The 26009-nt window shown below is 41.6% G+C and overlaps 1 protein-coding gene across 1 annotated transcript; it reads right to left on the bottom strand.

Moving 5' to 3' along the window:
• Window positions 1–256: 256 nt before the first annotated feature.
• PDIA6 (protein disulfide isomerase family A member 6) lies at window positions 257–24403 on the bottom strand. The gene is made up of 13 exons (XM_012778983.3): window positions 24278–24403; window positions 17629–17770; window positions 13508–13565; window positions 12938–13064; window positions 9312–9418; window positions 7895–8025; window positions 7392–7506; window positions 7083–7223; window positions 6409–6493; window positions 6204–6276; window positions 4104–4262; window positions 1337–1433; window positions 257–734 (listed from the first exon to the last, which is right to left on the bottom strand). Exons 1-13 carry the CDS (start codon window positions 24294–24296, stop codon window positions 666–668), a joined length of 1323 nt encoding a protein of 440 aa, XP_012634437.3. The 5' UTR covers window positions 24297–24403; the 3' UTR covers window positions 257–665.
• Window positions 24404–26009: the final 1606 nt, after the last annotated feature.

Genomic DNA, 26009 nt, shown 5'->3' on the forward strand with positions numbered 1-26009 from the left:
CAGCCATTCCCTAATAATTAGCCACTAGTGATGGTCCAAAGTAAAAATACTGGGCATAAGATGCAGTTCTCACTTGACAACCCAGTTTCTCATGTGAAGTCTGTATTGGGGTGGGCATCCAGGTGGCATCACTGAGTCAAAGAGGTATTTTCTGTTTTAAATAGGGAGGAAAGACACCAGTATCATCACTTATCATATTGGTTTGCTGCCTAAACATCAGACTCTGAGTTTATGATGTGGACACTAATTTCATACATTATCAGCATTGTCCAAAATATTGTTTAATTCTTTAATGGAAAAAGCCATTAATATTCAAATGAAGGAATCACATTTAAAAACCTATACATAAGAAACAGCCTCTAAGAACATTCATTCAAGCAGCAGTCAGAGGAAGGAAAAAATTTTCAACAGCTGAGTTTTCTTCAAAATATTATGTGACAATACAATACAATTCACTGGCTACAACAATTCATAGAATTTTTCAATGTTTTCTTGAGATGCAAAAGTTCACTGTTGCAGTGTTTTCAAATGACCAATCAAGTGCTACTTCTTGGTTTAAAAGGCCACTGGTAGGTTCATCTGATTGTAAAGAATGTTCCTTCACTGCTGGAAAAATCCGCTGGCTCCCAAGAAAAGAAAACAGTTTGAAGCCTCTGCTGTCATTCTCACAACTCATCTTTCTCTAAGTCATCAAGCTCCACGTCACTTAGGTCAATGTCGTCTTCCACGGGAAGCTGCGAGACAGAAAACCACCATTAGACCCACAGACAGGGGACACCCTGAAAAGTTAACATCTCATTTTACAGAAGAGCAAACTAATTTCTAGAGGTATTCTAGATTACAAACCAGTTTCTCTCCTCAGTCTGCTTCCTACTTTTACCTTTGCCCCTACTGCATAGATGGAAAAACTGCGAACTCAGATGAAACATGATTTTAACATAACATCATTTACCTCTTTAAAACTGAAAGTCATTTAACTTGTTCTTTTGGGGAGGGTGGGACAGAACTGTTCACAAATAAATGCTAACTTCAAACTATCACTTTACATTTCTTGAAGACAAAGTAAATGAATTTCAGGTTAAATGTTCACTTTAGGGTTAATAATCAGGAAAGCAACCTCACTATTACAATTTATCTTGGATGTCTGTCAAGAATATCAAATATGCCATAAAGCACTTTTTCATGTAATAGGGAAGATGAAATGAAAGTAAAGAACCTCTTAAAAGGCCCATGGGTGAGAATACTTCATGAATGCCAAAGCTTAGGTCTGTCGGCGGGGACTTGACTTCCAGGCACAGAGATTGAGAAAGCACAACGGGACTGTCCGGGCACTCACCTCACCATCCTTGCCGTCCCAAGGCTCTCTCTCGCTGATGCTGGGGAAAGCCCCGCCTCCCACCGGAGCCGTAGAGCCACGCCCAAAAGAGAGCTCCCTTTGGGGAAAAGGACCAAAACAAATACAGGTTCACATGGACTGCTGATGCAGATGACTGAACCACTTCAACCACAATCTGCTTATGAGGTCTATGTACAGGCATTTCTTGCCCCTTGCTGCAGTATACTCCTGAAAAATAGCTCAAGAATATTATGTTTTCAATCATGGACAATAATACCACCAGGCATGGCATTCCTGACTAAGTCCTCTGCTCAGACAAAGTCAGTTGCTACCAACAAGACTTTAAAAATAGCAAAGGTTTTTTGCTGAAATACAAATTATGTACATAAAAATGATCAAAGTCATCATGGTGTCCTCAGGGAACAAAATATTATCAAAATTGATCTAGAACTCAGGCTCCTTATGACTCTTTTTTTAAATTTTTTTTTCACTTTTAATTTATTTTCTTTGTTTTTCAAGTGCTACAAATTCACTCCCTGTCACTCTTGAGATGACTGGTTCCAACAAACCTGGGGCTGGCGTACATATCTGCTTAGTGGTGAGAAAGTGTGAATGTCTATATGTGAAAAACACATCAGACCTGTTGTAATCTGGCTATTAGAAAACCAAAGCTAAAAATACTACCAGTGCAAATATGCATAAGTTCAGCAAACAACCCAGAGAAATTTAAGTTAGTAACAATGAAGCTAAACAATCTATAAATGTAGTGGCAGCAATGGGTCAGAGTAAGCACATCCATTAGAAAAAAATATTACATGAGATAATACTGTATTCAATTTCTGACTCTGTGATTAAATAAATAGAACTCTATGACAATCACAGACTTAAGCCATTCCCAGACTTCGTTATGAAAACATCTCCTTAACCATATTAACCAACCACAGTGCATGCTCACAATGGGACCTGAATCGCACAAACCACAGAAATTTGAATCATCTAATATTTTAGGTGCAATAATGGTATTGTGATGTTTTTGAAAGTTTTCGAGATACATGTTAAAACATTTGCAGATGAGATGGAATGGGACTTGCTTTAAAAATACTGGAGGAGGATGTGGGTAGACAAAATAAGGTTGACCATTAGCTGGTAACTGAAGTTGAAAATAACAAATACAAAAATGTCCTTTAGTCTAGTCTCTTTACTTCTGTACATATTTAAAATTTTCCATAATAAAGAAAAACATTAAAAAGAAAAACCTATTACCTTGGATTCCATTTATTACGATGCTTGGGGAAAATACAAACTAAAAAGGTACTCCAAAACTTATATTGTGATGTCATATTTTATTGATTCTTACATTTATCTCCCCTTCTTTATTTAAACACTTTCTATTTTTTTCTTTAAATTTTTAAAATTTTTATTATTCTTATAGAGATGGGGTCTTACTGTCAACCAGACTAGAGTGCAATGGCATAATCATAGCTCATTGCAGTCTCGAATTCCTGGGCTCAAGTGATCCTCTGTCCTCACCCTCCCAAAGTGCTGGGATTACAGACATAAGCCACTGCGCCTGTTTAAACAATTTCTAAATTGAGATGATTTATAACAAATCTTTCAATGTAATACCCTTCCCCAAGTCACGATACACCTCACATCTATGTGGTCTTAAAAACAACAGCAGATGTTTACCAGGCAGATGTTTACTCTGTCTGAGGCACTACACTGAGCTGTGTCCTTGCTGATCTCTCTCTTTTAATTCTCCAGTAGCCCAAACTGGAGCTTCTATTATAATAGTATCTCATTTTAAAAACAAGGAAACAGAGGTGCGGGAAAGCTATGTCACTTGCCCAAAGTTAGCTGGAAGAGGAGGAGCCAGGGTCTGCCCCCGGGCAGAGGCTGAAAGTGACCTCACAGGGGCTTCTCCATGCCTGCCACCCCACTCCAGGTCACCACTCAAGGCACAGCCAGGCTGACCCTGGGCACCTGACTGCAGAGCCTCTGCTCTCCACACAGCGCACACGCACATTAATACTGTGTGTTAAATAGGAGAGTTGGCAGCAAAAGCAGTGCAGACCTTCAAATGTTATTCTTACTGCTCATTATTCATCATAACCCTCTGAACTACCTTCTGTGTGCTGAGTATCTTTCATATGGCAGCTGAGAAATGAACAAGGAAGAAAGCAAGAAATGGGAACAAAATCTCTTTAGGTCAGTGCCTTGTATTTGCCTAAAAGATGATTAAGTCAGTTTTAGAATGAGCTGAATGAATGACAGAGCAGGATAGTGAGCTCTAGAAATTATTTTTTAACTTTGAGAACCTATCATGATGTTCGCACATTGTTGGAATAACTTAAGTACACCCATTTTTAAGTAACTACATTCCAAAGCCAAGTGCCCAGAAATGGAAACCACATCACCTGAGGTCAGGAGTACAAAGGGTGGGAATGGGTGAGACAGGGCTGCCTCTAGCCCCTCTGAGACCTTTATGGAAATCAGAAAAAGCCTGGTGCCAGGTGCACAGATGGCATGCATGGTGGCCTGAGGGCAGCAAAGCTTTCTCCTCATCCACCATGTAGATTATGTCCATGGAAAAGAGAACCGCATACAGGAAGATGATTTAACAACTCTAATTTATAAACATCCAATTTTCTGGAAATTCAAATGCAAAACAATTCCACTTATTTTGGAATGATATACCTGGTGTTAAACCAAAAACCATAATAGAAACAAACAGAAAAAACAACAACTCAAGAAAATAAGAAATTACCTGAGAAACTCGTTAATGCCTTGCTCACTGAAAGACCCTTTCAGCAGAGCAAATTTCATCTTGCGTGCATTGATGGCGGCCATGGCGGGGTACCCAAACCCTCCAATCCCCAACGCATTCTCAAGTTCGTTCTGGGCTCCTGCTTCTGTCCACAGCCACCTACAAAAGCAGACTGATTTTTAGGGACAAAGATGTCTTTTAAATTACTTAGAATCTAACTAGCAGATCTTAATTAAAGAACAGAAGTTTATACTTTAAATATTTTATGGAATGAAATGAGTAGTAAGAAATAAACCAAAAACAAAAGATGAGTTTTTATAATAATGTAAGCTAGATGTATGTGTTCTTAAGTAACCACAGTTCCTCACCTGTGTTCCCCACACCTCGCTCCAGAAGTCTCTGAACGGGGCTGGTCTGTCATTAAGACAGCTTTGTCCTCAGTCCCCAAATTACCATCCACTAAACTACATTAATTTTCCTTGTCTTGTTACCTGAAATGCCACCAGCATATCTGGGTCACTACCCACACTCTTGCCTTCTGCAGGCATTACAAACATGTGGGACTGATGGGGGCGGAGCAAGGTCACGAAGCTGGCAGGGGCAGTGGGCACAGGGAAAGCAATGGATTCCCAGGATGGGAAGCAGAAAGATCAATGGGAAGCACATACATAAGACATACTATGTTTTAACATATTAACTGCCATGTGAGTTGTATATAACTCATGTTAGTTTTGAGCACAGGCCTCATGATGCCTATATTACTGACACATCTCTTTACCTTGGGAAACGTGGTGCACAGGCAAATCATGCTGCCATGTAGCATACATGTTACGTAATGGGTGGCCCCCTAGGCAAAGCCCTGCAGTTAGTCTGTGAAAATCTTATTTGTTGATGTTCTTGTTATAATTTTTGTTTTTAAATAAATATACGGATAGGGTCTCTCTCTTGCTCAAGCTGGTATTGAACTCCTGAGCTCAAGCAATCCTCCTGCCTCAGCCTCCCAGAGTACTAGGATTACAGGTGTGAGCCACCTCGCCGGGCCGACTGTTAACAATATTGACAATTCTAAAAACTTGGATTAAATGAATCAGTCAATAAATTTCCTTTTTCTATTTATGTTTATCTTTAAATTACACATAACTCTGGCCGGGCGCGGTGGCTCACGCCTGTAATCCTAGCACTTTGGGAGGCCGAGGCGGGCGGATTGCTCAAGGTCAGGAGTTCGACCAGCCTGAGCGAGACCCCGTCTCTACCAAAAATAGAAATAAATTAATTGACCAACTAAAAATATATATACAAAAAATTAGCCGGGCATGGTGGCGCATGCCTGTAGTCCTAGCTACTCGGGAGGCTGAGGCAGTAGGATCGCTGAGCCCCGGAGAATGAGGTTGCTGTGAGCCAGGACGCCACGGCACTCACTCTAGCCTGGGCAACAAAGTGAGACTCTGTCTCAAAAAAAAAAAAAAAAAAAAAAAAAAAAATTACACATAACTCTGACAATAAAAACACTTTATGAACTATTTTTCAAGTTTTCACATTATAAATGTGTAAGTTTTTATATTACTTTTTAAGTGAAATAAACCCAGAAAACAATTTAAAAATATCACATTTTTCATTAAATTATAGGATCTTGTTTTTGAAGTTTTTATTCTATTTTCATAATATAATACTGTGGCCCCAAAGAAAAAAATTTTCTTTCTAGTTCAGCAGTCAACGTGTTAAAAATGTGCCCAGATTCAGCCCTTCCTCAGAAGAGAGTGAGGAAATGTGCTTCTATTTCCTCTTTCTTTATCCAGCCCTCAAGGGCCACACTAGGACTCAGCTGCATCACTGTTTCCTTGCTGGCCCAAATCCCCCAGCACCACTTCAGTAAGATTCCCACAACAGGCAGGCATGCTGTTGAGAAAGTATGTATCTTACAGTAAGCGTGCTATGTTATTTCTTTTCCTCCTGGATGATAATTATTTTCATATCTTAAATAAAAACACATGGAGAGTGAACACAGGACACATCCTAGAGAAAACACGGAAGGAACCTCTCTCCAGAAGCCCTGTTCCCGCCTGTGCAAATGACACTGAGACAATAAGCTCAGTAACTTACCCCCACATTTTCTTTTTGTATTTGTCTGCCAACTTCAGAAGAACTTCCAAGTAAGAATTTCTGCCTGCAGCTCCTGATTTAACCAGAAAAAAAGTTTTAAAGGCGAAAATAAAAGAGTCCATACGATTAATCAATCTATTTAGGAAAAGTTCTCAGAGCACCTATCATAGAACAACTAATGGGAAATTATTTCTGTTTGTCTTACCAGTATCAAGAATATGGGGTAGCACGGCCACAACACAGAGCTGATGCTCCTCACACGTCCTCTTGGCGACATCCTCGTTGATTATCTATGGGACCCAGAAGACAAGGGAGGTTGGAAGTCTGCATAGTACAGCGCCCAAAATGTAAGCCTGAAAACAGACTCAGCACCACCACTGTCATTAAAGAGATGGACAGACTTTTCTCCAACAATGCTTCCTTGAATAGAAACACGAATAGTAACACTCCATAAAAGATTTTTGCCAAGTGCAATGGCTCATGCCTGTGATCCCAGCTCTTTGGGAGGCTGACGTGGGAGGGTTGCTTGAGACCAGCCTGCCAATGAAGCAAGACCCTGTCTTTACAAAAAATTAAAAAATCAGGTGGCTATGAAGGCACACACTTGTAGTCCGAGCTACTTGGAAGGCTGGGGCAGGAGGATCACTTGAGTCCAGGAGTTTGTTGCAATGAGCTATGATTGTACCACTGCACTCCAGCCTGGGTGACAGAGAAAGACTCTATCTCTAAAAAACGAAAAGAAAAAGAAAAACGGAAAAGAAAAAAGAAAAAGGAAAGAGCTTAATGTGAACAGTCGAAAACAGTATCATGACTGCTTTAATGTTCTTCACTATCAGACTGAAAAAGCTGTCCTCACTACCAGCACATGAAACAGTTTACCTCAAGCAGCTCAGGAGGTGGAGCATTATCAGAAAACAAATCAAGAGCCCGGGACACTATGTCGGATCTTGTCCGCCCACCATCATAATCCACAGGAGACTCGCCTTTCTGAAATATCTTGATTGTAGGAAATCCCCTAATCTGTTAAAAAAAAATCAAATCTAATTAACGATTAATATAAAATAACACAATCTTTATATTTCTAAAACCACCTTATAGGTAATTTAACGTAACAAAACTATTCCCCAGCCTGCATCAGTGTGAAAGGGCTGACTCATCACAAAGAAATGGGCCTTATAACATACTCACCCCATATCGGGAGGCCAGAACCTGATTGACTGTAGCATCCACAGCTGCCAATTTCACTTTTCCTTTTGTTTGTTCTTTTACCTCTGAAGCTGCAGCAGCCCATTCTGGCTCCAGGCTATCAAGAAACATTTGTATTTATTAAAAGTGCATTTTAACTCACAGCACAAATACTTACTGATCTATGCCCTTCTGCCCAATCGCCAGTTGTATCACACCTAGAAAACATTTTGTAGCTTTACAAAAGTTATGCTGATGTTACTGCCTTCACATTCGCCTCCTAGGCATTCATGACACTCCCCAAATCTGGACGTTAGCCAGCCCCCCTTAATCTTTGAAAATATGCGAGTGCAAATTCTTGGCGTCAATGCTTAACAGCCATTTGGAGTTTTTCCTGAAGGAGACCTTGCAGATCACCTATTATCTAGTTCAGTTCTTTCAAAATGAGCTAGATATACATACTGAAAGCACTGAGACCCAATAGACTACTTGGCCCAAGCACTTACTTTTTGCAGTGTCCACACCAAGGAGCATAAAACTCAACCATCCAAACATCTTCACTGTCAAGGACATTTTCATCAAAGCTGTCGTCCGTCAGCTCAATCACATCCTTCTTACTTGAACTATCACCTCTCCCCTGTCATTTATGACATTAAACATCAAACTGTAACTTGGCGAAAAAGAACACTTTTGCAATTTTAAATTCAAAAACAATGACCGCTTCTACATCTTAATGAAGTTTTTCTTTAGCAAATAGTAAAAACTGTTCTATTCACATTGGGTGCATTCCTTAATTAGTATTATTTTTGTTTGGTAAATAGTCCTTACTTTCAAACAATTAACAACACAGTCAGCATAGCATATAACCAACCTATAACTGAATTCTATCACCTGCTATTTTTATTAAGAGAAACCTCAACATGGGTCAAAGAGCCACCCTAATAAAGTTTTAATTCAGACTCAAGCACAGCTGCTGCTTCATCCCAGGATGAAAGTTAACTACAGTTACCACTTTTCATAAAGTCCCCACCCTTCAAGGAAGCTAAAAACATTTAGTCATTTGCTTTTTCAAAAAACTTTCCCAGTACTAAACCTACGCAGGAGGCAATATTGTTACACTGCTTTCTGTTGCCAAGCTAAAAGCCATGGCAGGGGCAGGGAACTAGGTAACTGTGCTTTTTAAATGTCTAAGTTTGAAATAAAAGGCAAGAACATGAAATCTTTGTGTAAGCTCTAAGACTGTATAAATAAGCTGGTTTTACTGGTTTCCTAAAGGGTAAAGGCCCACATCACATTACATGTATCTTTAATGCCTTTTCACAAGAACGTAGGTAAAGCAGAGTTAAGCTTCATATTTCATACCAGGGCATCTAAAACACCAGCCCAAGAAACAGGAACTTCCTTCCTCCTCTTTCCTATCCTTTTCTGTAGAATTTTCCATAGATTTAGGGCTGACTGCCACAGATTTAGGTCAAGGAGTCATCCAAATTTCATCACTGCTTGCCAAAGTCAATCTAGGAGAGCCTGTCCAACCCTCTCCACTCTGGACTTAGTAATGCCATGGGATGCCAGTGACCGGCTCCTCCAGCCTGGAGCGCTTTCCCACTGTGTCCACACTCTTCTATATCAGCCGTGGGCCTAGCAAGCCTATCTGGAGGCCTGGCACTTGGACTGTGGGTGTGGCGAGATGCCCTTGGACTGAATGGCTGAATGGCTATTGCAACAGTGGCTCTGGGGAAGCGGAATGAGCAGGCTGGGGGGTGGCTGACTTCCTCTGGGATCAGTTGACCCAACTCCTTATTATCTTTTAAATTGGAAGTTCATCAGTTAAGAAAAAACAACCAAAAAACCTGTTTTCTATAGAGTCCATACCAACCAGGCTTCAAAACTGACAGATTAAAAACTGACATTATACTGCCTTACTTGTTTTCCAGAACTATATCCACCACTCCTTCCCCCGAGGCGATCCTTCACGAGCTGGCGCACAGCACTGAGGGCAGCATCTACAATGGCTTCACCAGTTCTGCCACCTACAGGAAACAGGATGGGCAGGTGATCAGGTGGCAGGCGGTCTTCAGCCCAGCCTTCAGCACATCTGCCTGATGGTACCTCAGACTTCCACCTTTACATAATTGTCAGCTTCACCTGGTGTCACACGGGTCTGCCAACACGTGTATTTATGGCAGAGCACGCTTTCTCTCCAGAATGCATTTCGCACTAGGCTTTACACTTGGGAAACCAACTTCTTGTCTTTAGTTTTAAGTTGTTAGTGTGAACAAGAACCCCCTGCTCAACACCTATAAAGACCACCTACTAATGAGAAAAATTCACAAATGTTTTCTGAACATGTATAAGGATGACTAAAAGCTTAATATCTAGTTAGGAAAGTAGGGGAAACTTCCAAATACAGAAGGAACTATTTCTATGATATGGAACAGAAAAGATTGGCTAAAGTAGGATATGAGGTGTCTTTGAAGCTAAGTAACTGGAAACCAATTCAGGCCTCTTTTTTTACCTAAAACACTGCTTTTTTTGTTGTTGTTGTTATTGTTTCTTGAGACAGAGTCTCACTCTTTGCCCAGGGTAGAATGCTGTGGCGTCAGCCTAGCTCACAGCAACCTCAAACTCCTGAGTGCTAGGATTACAGGCATGAGCCACCATGCCCGGCCTTAAAACACTGTTAAGCTGAACTTAATCCTAATATAAAAAGTAACTAACCTGTATTAAAACTCAATGAGGCAAGATGGTAAGAGGCAAGATGGTAAGCGTCTGGAAGTTTACCAAAAACCAAATGCTTAAGAAAGAGTCAGGGGAGGCTGGGTGCAGTGGCTCATGCCTGTAATCCTAGCACTCTGGGAGGCTGAGGCGAGAGGATTGCTCGAGGTCAGAAGTTCGAAACCAGCCTGGGCAACAGCGAGACCCCGTCTCTACTATAAACAGAAAGAAGTTAATTGGCCAACTAATATAGAAAAAATTAGCCAGGCATGGTGGCGCATGCATGTAGTCCCAGCTATTCGGGAGGCTGAGGCAGCAGGATCGCTTGAGCCCAGGAGTTTGAGGTTGCTGTGAGCTAGGCTGATGCCACAGCACTCTAGCCTGGGCAACACAGTGAGACTCTGTCTCAAAAAAAAAAAAAAAAAAAAAAGAAAGAGTCAGGGGTTATTAACTGCCACAGAAGCACAGGGATAATATATGCTATGTGCTACCTTCAGAGTTCAAAAGCAAACCTTTAACAGAAACTTTAGAAAGTTTCATCTATCTTTCTTTCTTTCTTTTTAAAAAAGTTTTCTAATAAATTGCCCAGGAAGAGAAAGAACTCTTGAGAATACCTCAGACCTGAGGACAGAAAGAAGACACAGTACAGCAATGCTTGGCCGCCCCGATAATCATGTACTGTGTCCCTGAGTGAGAACATGCTACTTCCCAACACAAACGGGCATGACTCCTGTACAACAGCCCTCTGCCCCTTTTCTCTATCAGATGCCCCCATCTACTGAACCAGTGCCCCTCCCCCTGGCTTTATCTGGACACATGCCAAATCAAGAACTACACTAGAAAAAAGGGAGTTTTCTCACTCTAGACCAGCAGCTGGAAAACTTTCTGTAAAGGGCCAGCTGCAAATATTTTCAGTTTTGCATGCCGTGCTGTCTAGAGCAGCTACTCAATTCTGCTGTTCTAGTGTGGAAGCAGCCACCGACAGCACACAGATGGGTGGGGCTATGTCCCAAAGCAGCAGCAGGCCAAATGCACCAAACATGCAATTTTTTACAAGCTAGCAAAACTATAACAAATTATTTATTCAAAAGCAGAAAAGATGTTTACTCAGAAGAATGAAAGAGATCATTCCCTAGAACTTTAGAGGGGGAGTCTAGCAGAGACAATGTGTCCAAGGCCGTGACACCCTTAGGTATTCTGACTCCTAGCTTGGAGATGTGCCAACAAGTATTTGTCTCATATGCTTTACATGTACTATTTCAATTAAGCTTCTGATAGCCTAAGATAGGTTTTCACATCCCCATTTTACAAAGAGAATAAGTACTGTTTAGATACAAGGCCGAGTATAGAGAAGCCAGTGTTAACCCAAGATGTGCTGCCTTCCAAGTTCACAATTGACAGATTCTGTACCCTTCCCTTGTCCCATCCTCCATCAGCCGGACCCCGCATAAGACACCAAGTACTGATAAAACAGTTACTCTCTGTTTTACTATGCTGCTGATTCTCCTACCCAACCCACAAACTTGTACTGCTGACACAGTGAAAATGAAGATGGTAGACAAACTTCAGTCACTTCTATGTCCCATGTAACAAAATTTAAAAAAGTTAGGCTGGGCCTGGTGGCTCACACCTATAATCCCAGCACTTCGAAAGGATGAAGTGGGAGGATCACCTCAGGCCAGGAATTCAAAACCAGCCTGGGCAACACAGCAAGACCCTGACTCTACAAAATATATTAAAAAAATTTTAACTAGATGTATGGGTGTGGTGGCACAAACCTATAGTCCCAGCTACTTGGGAGGCTGAGGCAGATGGATCACTTGAGCCCAGGAGTTCTAGGTTGCAGTGAGCTATGACTGCACCACTGCACTCCAACCTGGGTGACAAAGTGAGACTCTGTCTCTAAATTTAGGGGAAAAAATTATCAAATTAGCTATAACTTAAGCTTTGAATATATTATGCCCAATACTTTTATTAGGACCATGGATTCTGGCCCAACCTAGCAATTCTGATTATCTTAAATATGATAGTATGTCTGTGATATCTTATTAAATAAATTAAATAACAGGACTATTCTATCAAAGAATAGAATGGTGCTTGTAGTCCCAGCCACCCAGGAGGCTGAAGTAGGAGGATTGCTTCAGCCCAGAGGAGTCTGAGTCCGGCCTGGGCAACATAGTGACACCCTGGCTATTTAAAAACAAAAAAAGAATAGTGTGACTGAAATAACATTTCAGCCCTAAAGGTCTGGAGCCAGAATTCTATGTTTAGTTGCTTCAATGATTTACAGCAGATACTAACGATTTACTTGTCTACAAAGTGGAGAACTTGTGGAGCCTATTTATTATCAATAGAATATTCAAATACTATCTATATGTTTACAAGGCATAAAGTCATGGGCAAAATACTCCCTAGTACCAAGAGTTTAAATTGACTTTCAAATCACAGGGTCTTCTTTTTCACATTGATATGTTACATTGATACATTAGACGCTTCCTACAGTAAAAGGAAGAGAGATTAGAGTAAAAAAAAAAACACTTACAGATCTTAGGTAATGGTAATGAGAAAGATAGGAGGGAGCATAGAACACTATCACTCTTCTCACTGCTAGGGCAGTGTGGGCCAAAGTCAGCATAAATGGTAACATAAGACTGTTACCTGTATGACACATATTTAACTGTCAGAACTGAGAGGGATTAGGAATCACTCTCTACTGCCTACAGATAAGGAAATTTAAGTACAAAGAGGTGTAAAAACCTGAACTAGCAGGACTAATAAGCTATGGAGTCCCAGGTTCCCTCCCATCAGGGGAATGGAGCAGTCAAAGCCCTTACCCTGGTAATCTTCTGGTCTGTTTTTGTTGGATCCAAAAATCTTGATGGTAGGGAATCCCTGAACACCATACTGACCTCCCAGGGACTGATGTTTATCCACGTCAACTGCACCAACTTTTACAACATCCTGTGGGAATATAAAATTTTCTTTCAACTAGATTTCACAAGAACCCACCACCTGCTTCATGTAGACTCAGAGACAAGGTATAAGGGCAGGGTGAAGTCTGCAGAGTCGGCAAGGGCTTAGCCTTGACTACTAGAAGAGAATCTTAAATGGGACAACAGGTGAAATGTCAGCCAGCCCAGGGAGGGAACTCTGCAGCTCATAGAATTAGCATGGCTGACAGTAATTGTGTCATTTATCTGGGAAACAAAATGAATAAAAACAAACATAAAAATTAAAATGTGTATTATCCCCTTGTTCTCTACATGATTTTGGCAACAGAACCAGCATTTGAACTTTGATATGCAAATCAGCTTCCTGTTAGACCTTAAACTCATCTGCATACTTATTTAAACATACACAGGTGAATGTTTAAAATTTATACCATGGAAATCTTAAAAACTTACTTTTAATGCAGTTGCTGCTTTCTTCCATTCTGGTGTTAACCTTTGGCAGTGACCACACCTTTTGGGGGGAAGAAAACAAATAAGGCAACAGTTAAGGCCTTTGATCTTCAATTCAAAGAATTCAAAAATTCAGTTAAAAAAAAAAAATACCCATCAATGGTCTACTGAGTGAGATGCCCTTGCAAAGAGGACAAGCACTAATAAAACAGCGTCAGTGACCTGAGGGGCTCACCATTTTATTACTTACAGCAATCATTTTTGATATCATCCTAATAAAAAAAAAGCTTCCAAACTACTCAGTTAAATCATATTTAAAGAGTTTAAATAATCCCTATTATTTGTAACTCTATACCCAAACAGGCCGTCTAGAATTGATCTGATCCAATATGCCTCAATGTATGGAGTTGTAAGGCTAGGAAAAATGCAGATTCTTGGGCCCCATCAACGCAAAGTTCTTAGAGAAGGAAACCGCAGTTTAGTAAGTTCTACTTGTGATTCTCAAACCTATTAAGGTTTGATATTCCCTGATCCAGTCCAACCTTTGCATTTTGTAGAAAAGGCATCTGGCCTGGATCTCCTGTGCCTATGTCTCAGTGCTCTCTGGCTCTCACAAACTGCTGCTGGAGTTAGAAACGGACACATAAACCCAAGTTATGAGCCCAACAAGCTGAAAAGCACATGACATGACACCACAAGATGGTGATGTGAGTGAGTGGGGTGGGGGAAGGCAGAGGAAAGGAAGACAAGAACACAAAAAAAGACAACCTTAACCTCACAGATACCAGTATTCAGAAAACATTACTGTGAAATGCAACACAGAAAATTGCTTCTAAAAGATTATATGCACACCAACCTGTTATGCTTTTACAATTTATCAAGATTAGTAGCTATACTGTTCATTTTCATTGCTGTGTAACACCCACTGTATGCAGATAACATTTTTTATTTTTCCATAAGTGATTTGATGCTTTTTAAACAAAGTAAATTCTAATTAGGTCTCTAAGGAACTAATGAGCAAACATCATGTGGTAGGACCATGATGAAACTTTTTATAGAGGATTTCATTTAATCAGCATAAAGCTAAAGGCAGGTCCTATTGTTATTTTCATCTTCCAGATGATAAGATGGATTTACCCCCAAATATAGCCACAGAGTTCCTGACAAGTTTTTGATTCTAAACACCACATCCTTTTTTTTTTTTTTAAGGCCTTGCTGATTTAAACACCACATTCTTAATCATCATGTAATATCACCTTCCACAGGGGCCTAAACTAAATCTCAATATTTGAAGTCAACATCTTTCAGGGGAATGTCCTGAAATGCTGTTTGTACATATTTACATATAGTATGTTCTGTTGCTTAGGTGAGATATTCTGAAGTCCACAAGTCAAAGTATTGCAGGATTTTATGTCTCTTTAATTTCACTTTATCTAAGAAAGGAAGATTTAAAAATTGGACAATGTTAGAACCTATACTCCCTTCAATCTGAATGTTAAGCAATTTTGATCTGCAGATAGATCAAAATGCCACATAAATATAAACATAGCACACATTCTAACCGAGGGGTTCTTCACCTGAGGTCTAGGTTCCCAAGGGCTGATATATAAAAACTTAGGGGGGGTCTATAAACTTGGATGTGGGGAAAAAGTCTATATTTTCACTAATCTGTAATTGGAATTAAGAATTTTCTTAAATTATCCATAGTTGATAAGTACTTGTGTCTTTGTCATGAATAAAAATCAGCTATTTTCATTATCACCACTACAGGTGTTTCAGAAACAGTTTGTACCCCTCACTATTTGGAGTTATGGTAGATGTTAGACCTGCTGCAGGATCCTAGCACAGGTTAAGCATCCCTGATCCACAAACTGAAATGCTCCAAAACCTGAGATTTTTTGATTGCCGACACGACAAGGAAATGCTCATTAGACCATTTCAGATTTTGGGTTAGGGATGCTCTACCAGTAAGTGTAACGCAAATATTACAAAATCCAAAAATACCTGAAATCTGAAACATTTCTGGTCCCAGGCATTTTGGATAAGGGATACTCAACCTGTATTTACTATACTATTAATAAATTACCATATCAAATTTATTTTAATCTTTTGATAACCATATTTCATCCTTTGTGATCTCATATGCTTTATTTAAAAATGTAAAATCTTTTTGTTTTGAGAGAGAGTCTCATTCTGTTGCCCAGGCTAGAATGCTGTGGCGTCAGCCTAGCTCACAGCAACCTCAAACTCCTGGGCTCAAGCAATCCTTCTGCCTCAGCCTCTCAAGTAGCTGGGACTACAGGCATGTGCCACCATGCCCAGCTAATTTTTTCTATATATTTTAAAATTTTTAGTAGAGATGGGGCTTTGCTCTTGCTCAGGTTGGTTTTGAACTCCTGACCTCGAATCCTGCAATCCTCCTGCCTCAGCTTCCCAGAGTGCTAGGATTACAGGTGTGAGCCACCACACCCGGCCTAAAAATGTAAAATCTTTCATTCTAAGAAAGAATTCAAGGCCTTTACCAAGCTGTCAAAGGAGTCCAAGCACAAAGAGGTTAAAAGCACCTGCTCTAATTAACCATTCTCTTACCCGCAACACTATGCAGTAAAACTCTGCCAGCGCAATAACAATTAACTACAGATCCAGATTCTGCCTTCTCGATTACACTGAGATAGTTTTAGAACGAGGTATATTCTCTTGTATTGCAGCTCTCAGAAACAAGGTCAATTACCCATGCCATAAATGATAAAACTTCAAATTTGTAAAAATTGCATACAAAGGCATTCAACAATGTAACAGTTTGTACAACTCTGTACAAGGTACTGTTTGTACATTTACTATTAATAATATAATTGCACTAACTCATACAGAATTAGCATTTTGATTTAACAAAAAACATAGGAGTCTTTAAAAAACAATAAAGATATTAAGGTGAACAGGATTCACAATGTGGTAGCATAAACTTTTAAAATAGAGAGTTTTAGACTGGGCACAGAAGTTCACACCGATTACCCCAGCACTCTGGAAGGCTGAGGCAGGAGGACTACTTGAGCTCAGGAGTTCAAGGTTACAGAGAGCTATGATTGTGCCACTGTGTACTCCTCTAGCCTAGGTGACAAGAGACAGACCTAAAATGTCTCCTTAAAAAAAAAAAAAAGCTGGCCGGGCGCGGTGGCTCACGCCTGTAATCCTAGCTCTCTGCCTGTAATCCTAGCTCTCTGGGAGGCCGAGGCGGGCGGATTGCTCAAGGTCAGGAGTTCAAAACCAGCCTGAGCAAGAGCGAGACCTCGTCTCTACTATAAATAGAAAGAAATTAATTGGCCAACTGATATATATATATATAAAAAATTAGCCGGGCATGATGGCATTTGCCTGTAGTCCCAGCTACTCAGGAGGCTGAGGCAGAAGGATCGCTCGAGCCCAGGAGTTTGAGGTTGCTGTGAGCTAGGCTGACGCCATGGCACTCACTCTAGCCTGGGCAACAAAGCGAGACTCTGTCTCAAAAAAAAGAAACAAAATAAGTCAACCACTGGTCCTTTACTCAAGATTCTGTTTTACTAGTTTCTCTTCTAGCCCCATCAACTCATCAAAGGATAGATCTTATTAAATTTTTTTTTTTTTTTTTTTTTTTTGTGAGACAGAGCCTCACTCTGTTGCCCAGGCTAGAGTGCTGTGGTGTCAACCTAGCTCACAGTAACCTCAAACTCCTGGGCTCAAGTGATCCTCCTGCCTCAGCCTCCCAAGTAGCTGGGACTGCAGGCATGTGCCACCTTGCCCAGCTAATTTTTTCTATATATTTTTAGTTGTCCAGCTAACTTCTTTCTATGTTTTAGTAGAGATGGGGTCTTGTTCTTGCTCAGGCTGGTCTGGAACTCCTGAGCTCAGAGGATCCACACGCCTCAGCCTCCCAGAGTGTTAGGATTACAGGCGTGAGCCACCACGCCTGGCCGATCTTCTAATAAAGTAGACAATTTGTGGAGTTCCCATTTTCCTCTCCTCTACTTCTTTTAAACAAGCAGTAAGCTAGATACACTAGATGATTTAGCAAAATCAAATTTTTACAGAGCATTTCCCCAATTTTACAAAGGATTAGAAATAATCTACAATTATTTGGTAATACTTACCATGGAGCATAGAATTCTACAAGCCACAAACTATCACTTTGAATGACTTCTCGGTTGAAATTTGATGGAGTTAATTCAATTACATCATCGCTAGAAGAATATAGACCATTCACTGCTAGAAAGAAGGTACAGCTCACCAGACCTAGAGTAACAACAAAAGCACATCAACAGCATTGTTCATGTTTTGACAGGAAACCTTGGTCAACTGGAGACCTCTTGAACTGACCAGGGTCTTTCTCACAGGAGAGTGGCCTGGCGCCTGGCCCCCCTGCCCTCCCTGCTGCAGTTGGAGCCCCTAGAATTTCACACCTACTGCTACGGGTTGCTGAGCAAGAAGGGAGCAGACAGTGCCCACTCCCACTTCCTGAGGTGCACTGGAAAAGATTTAATCACTGTTCTTAGTGGTTTTCATGTATTAACACCTTTATTCTTTATTACCTTTATTCTTTACAGTACTATTATTCTCATGTTTTGGGGAGAGCGCTGAAAAATTGAGAGGTTACCTCTAGCAGTGGAACGTTGGGCAATCCACATGGGATTTATTCCTCATGTCATTCAGTTGCAATATTAGCACTCTATTAAAACATTTTTTTATTTTTATTAAAACATTTTTGAAGGGAAAAATAATCATTTGTCTCTCCTACTAGACTGTGAGTCTCTCAAGGGCAATGATTATTTTTAATAATATTTCAAATAAATATTTTTATGTCTCTTAACACTATCCACAGCACATCAGAAAGAATTTTCATGTGAACAATGTTATAAAAGATACAGAGTCTACTGTATTATTATCATTATAGTTTAGCCACACTGTGGATCTTTTTGTTGGCTACTCTGGGAACTTAACTGGAATTTATAACAATAATAAAGGAAAAATTCTGAATATTTTAAGAACCCAAAAGTTTTTTGAATTAGCAATACTATCAAAATTTCAACTCCTTTAAAAGTTACACAGTCACGCGCCGGCACAATGATATTTCTACCAACGAAGGACGGCATATATGACAGTGGTCCCGTGAGATCATAATGGAGCTGAAAACTCTTATCTGCCTAGTGACGTCCTGATTACCCTGACCTGGTATAAACCTAGATTAACGTGTATGTTTGTGTCTTAGTTTTAACAGAAAAGCTTAAAAATCAACTCCCCCAAACCAAAACCTTTAAAAATAGAAAAAAGCTTATAGAATAAGGCTATATAGAAAATATTTTTGTACAGCTGTACAATGGGTTTGTGTTTTAAGCTAAGTGTTATTACAAAAGAGTCAAAAAGTTAAAAAAATTAACAAGTTAGTTAACAGTAAGATAAGGTTTATTACTGCAATTTTAAAAAATAAATTTAGTGTAATGTATGTGTATAGTGTTTATAAAGTCTACAGCAGTGTACAGTAATGCCCCAGGCCTTCATTCATCACTGACTCACCCAGAGCAACTTTCAGTCTTTCGAGTTCCATTCATGGTTAAATGCCCAGTACAAGTGTACCATTTTTAATCTTTTGTGTCATATTTTTACTGTCCTTTTCTACGTTTAGTTATTTAATACTGTTACAGGCTGTACAAAGTTGTAATCCTAGGAGCAAAGGCCTATGCCCCATATAGCTTTGGTGTGTAGTAGGTTGTACCTCCTAGGTTTGCATAAGGACACTATGACATTCGCACAATGACAAAAACTGCCTGACGAATTTCTCTGAATGTATCCCTGTTAAGTGACACATGACTATATATATAAAAATCTGTTTTCTAATCACATCCAGAACAATGGTAAATAATGGAATATCCTTGGATTATTCTTGACTTTCACAGAAATGGTTTCTCATTTGCATCATGCTAGCTTTGGGACTGAAACAGACATACTTAGGATGTTAAACAAATATCTATTTCTGTCTTTTCAGCATCTCTGAAGATGATGATATAATTTCTCTTAATCTGCTGATATAGCAAATTATAAGGAAGACTGTCCTGTCTTTTAAAGCAGTATGTTTATATACCACCTTAGTCACATTTTCATATGCTTACTTCATAAATGTAAGTTGGAAGATTTCAAGTGGCACTTTTTGGAATAACCCAATGGTAAATTTCTTCTGGAAGGAGTATACAACAATGTTAACCATTCTATTGCTAAATCTCTATCATATGGCACTTTCAATTTTCCAATCACTTTCAAATACATTAGATCACTTGATTTTTCACAGCATTACTAACTAGAAAGCAGGAATTATCCCCGTTTTGTAAATAAGGAAACAAAGGCAAAAAAAACTATTGGTCCATCCATGGTCATACATATGACAAGGGGCAGGGCAGTTATTTCCAAGCTTTTCTCATTAAAGCATGTTGTCTTTTTAGTGCTCAAGATAAAATGGTTCAATATATCATAGGCATGAATAAACAATTACATTATTCAAGATTCATATCACATTTGAATTATGGACATGGCTAATATGGTAGGAACTTATGAAATAAAACTGTAGACTTTATTAATAGTAAGGTGAAGCTACTAAAGGGTTATCATGGAGGGGTAAAATCAGATTTGCTATCTAGAATGAGTATGCTGGCTGCAATGTGGACAGTGGATGGAGGAATTATCAAGAAAGTGGTGTCACATAAACCAAGGGAAGTATGGAATGGGCAACAGTAACAAATGCTACTGGGAGATAAAGTAGGAAGGATGGAAAACTGTCTATTAGATTTAATGACGAAGTCACTAGGAGACCTGGTAGTTGTAGCGCAGAAGTGCAAATAAGAGCAGCCAGTTTGTGGAGGATGAGAGAGAGCAGGAGGAAACATGTTGGAGAGAACAATATAGATAACCCTCTAAACAAGTTTCATTACAAAGAATGGGAACAAGCAAACATGGGGTACAAGGAAGTTTTCTTCTTAAAGGTGGGAGTGATCTGAGCACGAAAGGAAGACATATATAGAGTGGGAGAGGCTAAATATACAGTACAGGGAATATCTGAACAAAATACCTTAATAGTATTTTGTCAGCAGGAGGAGACAGAACCCATAGTAGTGATGGAGTAACCTTTGATAGGATAATCTCCTTTTCCATTTCAAGAGGTGGGAAAAGATGAGCATAGATGGAGGTCAGACCAACCAAAGGGGGAGATGCTCCCCTGATAACTGTCCTGTCCAACATGGTAGCCACTAGCTATGTGCCAGCCGCCCCAAACTGAGAAGTGCTCTAAGTGTAAAAAAACCCACTGAATTTTGAAGACTCAGTGGACAGGAAAATGTAAACTAATCTCATCAATATTTTTCATGTTGAAATTACATGTTGAAATGATTTTAGATATGCTGGGTAAATACGTATTAAAATTAATTTCACTTGCTTCTTTTTGCCTTTTTAAATGTAGCTACTAGAAAATTTAAAATTACAAAATTACATATAAAGTTTGCATTGTATATTTATAGGAGAGTACTACTTAATCTTTTCATTGCTACAGAAAAGGTTAAGTAGTTTGACATGTTTAATAAAGCAAGTAAATCAAGAACATAAATAGAGACAGTCCTAATACTGAATAAGTTTTAATGTAAGATTGGTCCTGGATAATTCTCTATGGAGATCTACTACATTTAAATAAGTTTATCTTTTCTGTAAAATTATATATTGACACTTAACACAATGAGCCTATTGTGACATTTTCTTTTTTTTTTTTTTTTTTTTGAGACAGAGTCTCGCTTTGTTGCCTAGGCTAGAGTGAGTGCCGTGGCATCAGCCTCACTCACAGCAACCTCAAACTCCTGGGCTCAAGCGATCCTTCTGTCTCAGCCTCCCAAGTAGCTGGGACTACAGGCATGCGCCACCATGCCCGGCTAATTTTTTCTATATATATTAGTTGGCCAATTAGTTTCTTTCTATTTATAGTAGAGATGGGGTCTCGCTCTTGCTCAGGCTGGTTTTGAACTCCTGACCTTGAGCAATCCGCCCGCCTCGGCCTCCCAGAGAGCTAGGATTACAGGCGTGAGCCACCGCGCCCAGCCCCTATTGTGACATTTTCAAAAATGGAAAAGTAAAAAGTTCCACATTTTCCATATAAGTAATTATGGATTACTTACTACCCCCCATGTAACCGTTTTTAATGGCTGAACCAAGCTGCAAATCAACTACTGACCAAATTTTGATTGTTTCAAATTTTTCACAATTAACAGCCCAGTACTGACAATTCTCCTATTTTCCCCCTCCCTTCAAATAAATATGACTATTTCCTCAAAACAAATTCTTACAAGGGGGAATCAAGAAGCATGGCTAATATTTTGAAGTATCTGTCTAACCACTCTCCAGAAACTGGGATTTTTTCTGAGACAGGGTCTTGTTGCCTGGGCATAAGAGCAGTGGTGTCATCATAGCTCACTGCAACTTCAAAGTCCTGGGCTCAATCAATCCGTCAGCCTCGGCCTCCTGAGTACCTGGGACTACAGGCATGTGCCACCACACCTGGCTAATTTTTCTAGTTTTTGTAAAGACTGGGTCTCCCTATGTTGCCCAGACTGGTCTTGAACTCCTGACCTCAAGTGATCCTCCCACCTCAGCCTCCCAAAGTGCTAGGAAAACAGGCATGAGTCACCGCACCTGGACAGAAACCGAGATCTTTATTTTTTTTTTGGCAAGACAAAAGTAACAACACTTACATGGCTCTGCATACCAGGCATTGTTCTAAACATTTTACATATATTAACTCATTTAAGAACATGATGTGATATGTATCATCCTGCCCATTTTATAGACCAGGAAACTGAGACAAAGAATGGGTAACTTTATCGAAGGTCACATAATTAGAAAGAGATAGACCATTGGTTATGCAACCTAAATTTCTAACCGAAGGATTGGAGAATGCAGTGATCATATGAAGTGCCATTAGGTAGGCTGTGTCTGAGGAATTAGATATCTTCACTTCTCTTGACAATCAGGGACAGACACAAAGACTGCTCTTAAGGCTGTTACAAGCAGACTGGAGCCACCAAATGGATGGACCATGATTTTTCATCTCAGGAATGTGCTTCCTTTCCATACAAAGATGGTCGTGATTACTGACACTCAGTATAACATGGACTTGGGTTATTTCTTCCCCAGGAATGGACTTTTCGTTTGTCCTATTTTGTCTAGTTCTCACAAGAGCCTCCCCTCCTGTACATGGCTACCCAATGAAAATGTCTTCATGATTAAGGTTTGAGACCTACATTCCTTAAAAGGCACCATGACCTAGTAGAGTTACAAGAAATCAAACATACTACTAAGGAAAAAAAAGACAAAAGTGTAAATTCTGACAGCATAAAAGTAGCCAACAACTACCTCTCTAAATCTCCAAGAAAAAAAGAAAAAACTTGGACTCCTTTTAGGTGACAAAGTAGGTCAATGGTGCCCAATAATGTTCTATTTCTAAAATCTACATCACCATTCCACTCAGTGATAATGAGCACCAATGGGAAACTGGAACGTCCGAGTGTCTAGAAACTATGTGAGCAGATGGTTTTCCCATCTGTGGCTTTCCATTCCTTCGTTATAAATTCACTTCAGTAGCATCTCTGTCCCACACCTGCTAACGGAAGTATATGGTCCCAAAGCAGTCATCCAGAAACCAAGAGGTTTCCCAAAAAGGCCAAATAAAGAGTTAACTGATAGAATCACAGACTCTCTCGGAGCCTAGACCGACTTCATTCACGGGAAACTTAACAGAGACTAAAATCTCTTCCCCTCATTTATTCTTTCTACAGGAACACATCAAATATTTGTATTTTGTTTACCAACTCACCAATCCTCAGAACAACCTGATGGAGTACTATTATCAATCTCTAGAAGAACGAACTCTGTTGGAAAAGCACCGGCAGAAAGTGGTTAAGTAACTTGCTTCGGGTCCCACAGCTAGTAGATGGGAGACGGGAGGGCTGAGATTCGACCCCGCGGCCTGGATCCCGAGCTGCGGTTAACGACTGTTAGAGCATCCTCGCCGCGGCCAAGGCGACCCGGGCAAGGACGGGACCCTCAACCTCACCCACGACAGCCTCTAAAGCATCACTCCTAAGAATCCAGGCTTCACTTCGTTTTTGAGATCAACCCCATCAGTGCTCTCGCGCCGGGAGGCCAGCCCCTGGAAGGCACTGTTTCCCTTCTAAGGCAACTACGGACTCTTACTTCAGGACGGGGTTCCAATATTTTAGTTTTTTTAAAAGTAGGAACTGCATAAAACAGGTGGCAGAAATAGGCTGCAGTGCGAGGAGCCCGGGACCTTCGGTCCCCACACACTCGAGTTTGAGAAAGAGACCCAGACAAGGTCCCCCTGGCTCGCCCGGGACACCCGACCTCCCCGGGGACCCCGCGGAGCTGGGCTTCGCCGCTGTCCCCGCCCGGCTTCTCGGACGCAGCGCCCTGGGCTCGAGCCCACGGAGCTCCGGCCCGAGCGTCGCACACGTCCCCGCGAGGGCTGCAGGGCACCCCCAGGACGCCCTCCGGGCCCCACGCCCGCGTGGGGCACCGCACGCCGGCCCGGGCTCCCCAGCCATCCCCTGGGACGCCACGCAGCGTCCCGCGTGGCTGCGCCGGCGACCCCTGCGCACCGCGGGCAGGTCCGCTCGCGGCCGCCTCCCGCCGAGGGGGGCTTCGGGGCTCGGGGCCTTCCGGGCCGCCACCCACCCCCCGCCGCAGGCCCGCGCCTACCGAGCCCCAGGCGAGCCATGCCGAGCGCCGAGCCTCGTGCAGTCGCCGCCGCCGCCGTCTCAGCTCTGCTGCACGCCGCGCCCCCGCGCCCACGTCCCGCCCTCGGCTGGTCGGGCAGGCGGCTGGGCGGCCGCGCGGGGGCGGGCCGGAAGGCGCTCGCCGCGCCGTGGCCGCGGCCCATTGGTCCCAGCGCGTTTCGCTCACTCGCATAGCCAATGGGAGGCGGCCGGGTAGAGGTTACCGGTTTGGTTTTTTTCCTCGGGGGCGGTGGCTAGCGGCGGAAGGAGGGGTTTGCTGGGGGCGGGGCCTGCGAGGCCTCTGTTTCCGTCCCCTCCGGCCCTCTGGGTCTTTCCGGGTTCTGGGGACTTCTCCCTGGCTTGGTGGAGGCCAATACTGGGATGTCCTGTCTCAGTTTCTTAGTCTCCCCCGACCGCCTTTCCTCTGACGTGCAGCCCCAGCCCTCACTCGCCCACTGCCCCGCCCATCCTCCTCATCCCGCGGGAGAGTAACTCTTTGGGCCCTGAGTGCGTCTGCGACCTTGCTAGTCGTTCCTCTTGTGCCCAGAGTATTCCGTCAGAACACGTTTGCTAATGAGCACATGCTATACGTAACATTATTCGACAAGTTGAATTACTTGTAAAGTTCCTGCGTCCCAGGCGCATGACTGTGCAAAGCCTTTCACATGCATCATCTCTTTCTCTAGAACCCAAAGGCCTTGAGTTGCAGGGCTCCTCACTTACGTGAGCCACTACATCCTGGGGCGAGGGAGGGCTGGCAACGCGTTCACGTGGGCATGTGTTTTGTAAAATTTGTAAAAGTAAAATATTTTAAGCATAACAAGAACACTGTATCTTGCGGCGCTGATTCCCTCTTCTGTGTTTGGGAGTGGATGCGGGTCTTTTGTTTTTGTATTAGTAATTTCTCTGTAGTGTTTAATGCATAAGACAGCTCTAGCTTAAGCATTCGTGTACACAGGGTGCCAGGAGTGGTGGGGGCTGGCTGGTAGGCTTCCTGGAGAAAATGGCACTGCAGCTGTGGTTGGAAGATTTGTCAGGCAGACCTCTGAAATCACCGGGGCCTATCCGGTAAGCCCCGTGCCAGCTCTGGTTTACTTCACGGAGGCTGCTTGTTCTGGGATGGGAATTCTCAGCTCTGGTGCCCCAGGCTCCTCTGTATGTGAAAGTGCCTGGGAAGCCCACCCAGTGATCACAGGGCTGTTTGTGGATCAGAGCAAATGGCTATGACAGTGAAGAGACGGTCCAGCCAGGCCTGAGTGCTCTCCCTAGAGAGCACTTGAGGTGCAATGGCGAGTTTGTTTTTCTGACCCCTTCCCTGCACTTTACATATTTTCTCCCTTAAATATTCTACTGTTGCTGATCGAATTACAGTGAGGTCCTTTTCCTCCAGCCTAGAAAGGGAGGTCCTTTTCCTGCCAGGATGTAGGGATTTAGTTCCCCTTGCTCACAGAGGGCCCTCTCATTTCTTTTCATGCCAAGTTAGCCAAGTTAGTGTGTTACTTCATGTTAGACAATATTCATCTGAAATACTTCCATTCACTAAAAGGAAAGAGATAACGATGCATCCTATGGCAAGTGTTCTTTGGGTCATATTTCAACGTTGCCTATATACCTATAGGCAAAGAAACAGGTTTTCACGGTAAGTCGGAAACTTTGTCCCCATGGGCCACAGACATCACAGTTTCCATGATGCATTAATGGATGGAATTTGTCGA

The sequence above is a fragment of the Microcebus murinus genome, chromosome 3 (genome assembly GCF_040939455.1).
Source record: "Microcebus murinus isolate Inina chromosome 3, M.murinus_Inina_mat1.0, whole genome shotgun sequence".
In the NCBI taxonomy this organism is placed as follows: domain Eukaryota; kingdom Metazoa; phylum Chordata; class Mammalia; order Primates; family Cheirogaleidae; genus Microcebus; species Microcebus murinus.